Raw genomic sequence first — 6,525 nt, forward strand, 5'->3', positions numbered from 1 at the left:
GGGCCCTCTGCACCCGCCACAGGAGAGCGGGGCCACACGGCCACCAGAACACACACTTGACATGCACATGCATGCAGACACACGTGTGTGCACAGCCTCATGGAGGGGGCAGCACAGGGTCCTCTGCACCCACCACAGGACAGCAAGGCCACACGGCCACCAGAACACGCACTTGACGTGCACATGCATGTAGACACACACGTGTGCACAGCCTCATGGAAGAGCAGCACAGGCCCTCTGCACCCACCACAGGACAGCAAGGCCACACGGCCACCAGAACCCGCACTTGGTGTGCACATGCATGCAGACACACGCATGTGCACAGCCTCATGGAGGGGGGAGCACGGGCCCTCTGCACCCGCCACAGGAGAGCGGGGCCACCCGGCCACCAGAACATGCACTTGACATGCACGTGCATGCAGACACACACGTGTGCACAGCCCCATGGAGGGGGGAGCACCGGCCCTCTGCACCCGCCACAGGAGAGCTGGCTGTGACATGAGGCACCAGCGAACTGCTGTCCATCCAGATTAAAGCTTCTGCCTTCGGATACCACTGAGATCATAAAAGCCAGGTCAGCTCGGGAGAAAGTATTGGATGAAGGACTTGTTTACAAACTAGAGAACTCAAACTCTTTAAAAAGAAACAAAAATCTAGGCAAGAATATTTGAAGAGCTGGGCATGGTGGTACACATCTATAATCCCAGCACTCAGGAGGCTGAGGCAGGAGGGTCACCACAAGCTCAAGTCCAACCTGGGCTATGTAGTGAGAGGACTGGGCAGGGGACACTCCAGGGCCACCTGGCTTCATGCACGAGTCCTGACCGCTCCCAGCTCACTTGCCTGCACCCTTCATGTGGTGCTGGTGCTGGTGCTGAGGATGGGCGGCCCGGTGAGTGGAGGAGGAGGGTAGCAACGCTGGCACAGATGGGCACCCGGACCTTCCTGTTCATGCTAGTGTTGGTGACCTTTGGGCTGGGAAATGCTCCTGGGGGTAAGGGGCCCACTGCAAGCCTGGGCCACAGGTCATCTGACCTCAACACAAATTTGGGCAGGAGGGACGCTGGGTGCACAGTGTTGGGTACACAGGGTGCTGCTCCAAAGCTGGGGAGGGGCAGGACCAGCGGGTGACCCCGGGGCCACCTGGAGTGGCCACAGCCAGGGACCCTGGGGGAAGCCATACAGTGCTATGGGACAGACACATGACTGGTACCTCCTCCACCCAGGCCAGCCATCAGGCAGGGAGGTGCCGGGCAGAAGGGGAGCCATCACTCTGCACCACCTGGACTCGGAGCTCCTTGGGGGCCTAAGTGTGGGCTGTCCTTGCCCAGGCCAAGGGACAGTGTGGCAGGGAAGGGGGATGCACACCCAGCTCCAAGCGTCCTCTCTTGGGAATCCCACCGGTAGCCTCTGAGTTCTGAGCACTGCCAGGAGTGGCCTCCAACAGATGTCCCTACGCACTGGCCAGCAAGGGACACTCCTAGATGGGGCTACTCTGAGCCTGGAGGTGGGGGACTGCCATCAGGACTCCCCAGGTGGAGCCCTACTGGCCACACAGCAGAGACAGCTCATCCGTGGGAAGAGACCACGCCCAAGTCACCACACAGGTGTCACTGGAAAGGACAAGCCTGGGCAGGACTGGCTGCTGTCTCCCTCCAGAACCCTGGGGCCATGGCAGCACTGGTTCAGAGGGCAAAGCCAGGGCATCGGGGCACCAGGGCACCAGAAACTGGCACTGCTCTAAATAGTGTCTGTCCAGTGTCCAGACTTTGGACGGCAGGATGAGGCCACACAGGAACTCCTCATGGGCACGTCCCCTAAGTCACAGCCAGCATGAAGCTGGACACTGAGCTGGCAGGACATCTGAAGTGGTATGTGCAAGGGGCAGTCACAGAACCAGGAGCAGGGGACCCAGGGACAGGAGTGGAAATGGGAGGGCACCGCCCCTCCTGGGGAGGGTAAGGGTAGGGCTGGCACGGACCTGGGGCCCTGGGGCCCTGGGCTTGTCTCAGACCCCTGTGTGATCAAAAGCTCGGCCCATCAGAGGGCTGCAGGCAGGTCTAGCGTGAGCTGGGGACACCATGTCCTGACATGTGTTCACATGTGCATGATGTGTGCTCACGTGCATGCTTCACTCCCAGGAAGAACTGTACCCACGTGGTGTCCCTACGCTCTGCTCCCAAGACACTGCCAAGCCCATCCTGCTCAACGGACGATGTCCATGTGGCAGAAACAGGGGCAGGCTGGGGACAGTGAGGGCCCACGCAGCAGGCACTGGGGTAGCCTCAGGGAGACTCTGTGGGCATCTTGTTCCCCATGGCATCACTGCCCACCACCTAAGTGTGCTGGGGTGGAGGACAGGGCAATCAAGGTACTGGTTCTGGGCAGCAGCCTCAGCAGGACGAGGGCAAAGGTGGCAGAGATGGGGACACAACAGCCCCGCAGGGCGGGCCAAGGCTGTCACCTCCCCCGTCCAATGTGTGTCCTCGCAATGTCCTGGACATGCTGTCCACAGTGCCCAGTAAACAAGTGGTGGCACCAGGACTGCCTTGGGATCATACATGCTGGATCGAGACACGGGGTCCCACCGGCCAACTGCTCAGCTGACAGGAAACTGAGGCAGGAAGGATCGAAGACTGCTCACGAGGGTACCCAGCAGCCCCCGCATCCCAGAGCCCGGGCACAGACAGCATCCTGCCCAGCTCCTGGCGGGTGGAGTGGGGAGGTACTCGACAGGGCAGCTGGGGTGCAGGGCCAGTCTGGAGCCAGCGCTGGGGCAGGCTCTGCCCTGGCCAGGCCTCCCTCCCCCAGCACACTCAGAGACACCAGCAACGTCACCGCCAATAACCCAGATCTGAACCAAGGAATCTCACACCCTGCTCTGCCCCACTTACAGGCTGGGCAAAGAGAGCCAGCAGCCGGTCCTGAGCGTGTGAGGCAGGGCAGGGCAGGGCAGCGCCCCGGGGCCCAAGCGCCCACCCTGCGCACACACCGTGCGAGACTGCGCTGCCAGCTCCTCAGGAAACCTGCCGGGGCAGGCAGCAGCCACCCTGTCAGAAATCCAGCTGACGAGGAAGAGGACGGGGCATTGTAGGCGCCTCCCCACCCTGCCCCAGGACAGGGCTGAGCACAGCAGGTGACTGCCTGGCCCCGACTCTGCCCACCCACGGCCACCATGCAGGCCGGTGTTCTCAGGGACAGCAGAACACCAAGTACCCAGGTCTGTGACCTAAGGAACTCTGGGTGCCAGAGTCTTCGGAGGAAGGGGCTCGGCCTTCCTCTTCTCCCCCGGGGGTCCACAGGTGAGGAAAGTGCACACCAGGCAGAGCCCCAGAGTGTATCCAGCACATCCAGGGCCAACACCGGAAGGTGCCAGCCCTGGTCCCTGGCACAGGGAGAGAACTACTGAGCCCAGCCCAGCGGCCGTAGCCTCCGCGTGGCAGAATCCACGCAAGACCCCACATTCCCTGGAGTACCGTGGTGAAGCGGATCGGGTGGGTGCACAGGGCAAGGCTGGCGGCTTCTCTGCAGGCTGAGTGGGCGTGGGGTGTCTCGCAGACACCAAGAGCCTGCCACGCAGTCTGCAGCCACATGCTCCAGAGGTGCCCAGATGTGCCAAGGCTGGGGGGAGCTCCTGTTGCCTCAGGAAGGTGTGTGAACAAGCAGGGGATCCCCTCACTGCAGCCTGGTGCCCCCCACATGGGTGAGGCTGGCAACTGTGGGCGCCAGGAACACGAATGGTCTCTGGGGCACACACAACATACGGCATTTCACACCAGGGCACCCTGGGCCTCGGGGTCCACAGGGGTGTACACTCCTCAGCATGCTCTCACCCAGCCCTGACGCCCACTTGCCGGTGCCAGGCCAGGGAGCAGGCACACAGGCAGGCAAAGCACAGGGGGGTCTCGGCCTCAGGAAGACACCTGCGGTAGGATCAGCCAGGCACCGGGGACTGAGGCTGGAGGCTAGGAGGGAGGGAGACAGCACGTCGGGGTCCCGAGCACTTCACACACAGGGACACTGTGGCCTTGAGCGGCCTGTGACCAGTTCGCAAGTCTGAGGACTACTGAGACCCTCTGAGCCCTTGTCTGCCCAGCCAGCTGGGGCACCCACCTGCAGCTGACGGAGCTGGGGACTGGCCGTCCCCACGTGCTGCCCAGCTCCTCCTCCCACCGCCCCGAGGACCCCGGGCCACCGTCCACTGTGGGCTGGCACATACCTGCATAGCTGCCCGTGGCCTTGATGTACATCTGGCCATACTGCTCCTCCACCATGGTGTCGTAAGCCTCATCATCCTCCTCATCCTCCTCATTGTGGTAGGACGTGGGGCTGTCAGTGGCAGGCAGGCTGCTGGCGCCCGGACTGGTCCGCTCCGCCTGGGAGTAGGGCACCTGCTGGATGCCGGGGATGAGGGTGGCCAGGCTGGGCACCCCATAGTAGGAGACACGGGGCAGCTTGAGTGGGGCCGCACCGGCAGCCACAGTGGCCCCCGCAGCCATGGCCACGCCGTCCCGGGGTCCCGTCTCGAGTGGGCGTTTGGGGGCCAGCCCTGGGCCGGTGGCTGGCGGCAGCTCCGTGGCTTCGTGCTTCACGCGGGTCAGCAGCGGGATGGGCACAGAAGGGGACACCACGTAGGGGGCGGCGGCGGCGGCGGCGGCCGGCTGCAGCTGGTTGCAGGGGCTCTGGGGCTCAGAGCTGGCGTCCTCAATGACAGCCGTCTGTGAGTCGCAGTGGGGCGAGCTCACCTTGAACATGAGGTCGGTGCCGCGCTCCACAATGTGCTGGATCTGGAGGAAGCCAGCCGTGTACATGACCACGAGCTGCTCGCTGGCCGCCATGGTGAGTTTGCCCGTGTAGCAGAAGGACAGGATCTGCTGGAAGCAGGCGGGCGGCACCGTGCCCGGCAGCTCAAACGCACTCTTGCTGTTGCCGCTGAACAGGTCACGGAAGTACAGGCTGCTGGCGGCCAGCACAGCCCGGTGGGCCTTGAAGGCCTGGCCCTTGACCACGATGGACACATCGCAGTAGAGGCCCAGCAGCCGCTGCTCATTCAGGCAGCCCAGCACGGTGTTCCCGAAGTTGGGGATCTCAATGTGTAGCATCTGAGACATGGCGGGCAGCGAGGCGGACGGGCTAGACACGGCGCGGGGCGGCCCGAGCGGGGCACATCTGCGAGAGAAAAGGGTGGTCAGAGGAAGCTGTGGTCCCCCCACCCCCACGTGGAGCCCCCGAGGGGTCCCCGGGGTTTCACATCCAACTTGGGCTGCAGGACCAACTGGAGAGGCCCCCTCACAAACCAAGCTGCTCCCAAGGACCCCCGCTCTCCGGAAGACACAAGGCAGAGGCCTGGGCCTGTGGAGGCACAGGAAGGGACCAGGAGGGCAGCTTAAGTGACCTGGGGAGGGGCCAGGGCCTCAGCTGGGAGAGTCCCAGCAACTCCTCTCCCAGAACAAAAGTTCAGAGCTGCCAGCCCCCCCCCACGTCCCCCAGGGCTTGTGCTGGTCCTCTGGAGGTACTGTGTCTCCCTCTCCCTTCTGAGCAGCCTCACTCAGGGGGCTACCCCTCCCTCCCTCCCTCCGGGGTCCCTGTCCACCCTGGGGAGCCGTGGGCAGGGAGGAGGGTCTGGCGGCTGGAGTGGACTGAGGCTGCGGGGACCGTGGACGCCGCTCACTCCTGCGCCATGCCAGAGCGGCTCAGGGCGCACGGTGTCCCTTTGGCCACACCCGCGTCCCCGGCAGGAGGGACCCTAACCTGGGTCCCCCGCACTGGCAGGTAGGAGCCGCAGTTGGGAGCTCGTCGCAGCCTGATGCACGGGCGCCTGACCCTCTTCCCAGCCAATCCTGCTGGCTCAGGTCCCAGCCCAGGTAACTGACTGAGGGGTCTCAGGAGGCGCCCTGCGTGCCAGGAGGTGGGGCAGGCGGCCACTGTTTATCAGGCGACTATGCGAAGGGGGCGGGGGCCGGCCGGACAAGGCGCTGGCCCGACTCCGCAGGGGCCGCACAAAGGCCGCTGTGTCCGGCGCGAGGAAAGTGCGGGCGGCCGGGGGCGCGGGCGGAGCCACCCTCGCGGGAGCCGGGCAGGTAGGCGCCGCGCCGGAGGCCCGCAGTGCCCGCTGCGGGCAAGTTGCCGCCGGCCGGCCGGCCGCAGGGGAGGAGCGAGGACCTACCTTCGGCGGTGCCGCAGCCGCGCAGTCGGCCCGCAGACTCCCCGCACGCCCGCCCGCCGAGCCGGAATGCAGCACACGCAGCCGAGCCGGGCGGGGAGGGCGCGGGCTCGGGAGCGCGGGGCGCCCGGCTCGGCGGCCGCAGCTCAGCTGCACCCAGGCCGGCTCTCCCGGGCGGCGCGCAGCATCTCAATGAGGCGGCCGGATGCGGACGGAACACTCGCGCAGCTCGGGGAATGAATAGCCGCCTTTGATTTGGGAGCTGAAGTAAATGCCAGCTCCCAGCCCCGGCTTTCAAAACAGTGGCGCGTTGGTGCCAGAGGAATGCGCGGCTCCGGGTGTTGGTGCAAGACAGACTTTTG

General features: G+C 64.9%; 1 protein-coding gene across 1 annotated transcript in view; it reads right to left on the reverse strand.

The window, feature by feature from the left end:
* Nacc2 (NACC family member 2) overlaps positions 1 to 6,198 on the reverse strand; it is a 43,571-nt gene extending 37,373 nt beyond the window's left edge. Inside the window, exons 1-2 of the mRNA XM_023700240.1 lie at positions 6,167 to 6,198; positions 4,220 to 5,169 (exon numbers count right to left, since the gene is read on the reverse strand). Coding sequence (XP_023556008.1) covers positions 4,220 to 5,111 — 892 coding nt within the window. The 5' untranslated portion in view covers positions 5,112 to 5,169; positions 6,167 to 6,198. The remainder of the gene's footprint in view (positions 1 to 4,219; positions 5,170 to 6,166) is intronic.
* Positions 6,199 to 6,525: the final 327 nt, after the last annotated feature.

The sequence above is a fragment of the Octodon degus genome, unplaced genomic scaffold (assembly GCF_000260255.1).
Source record: "Octodon degus isolate 3935 unplaced genomic scaffold, OctDeg1.0 scaffold00123, whole genome shotgun sequence".
Taxonomy (NCBI): Eukaryota; Metazoa; Chordata; class Mammalia; order Rodentia; family Octodontidae; genus Octodon; species Octodon degus.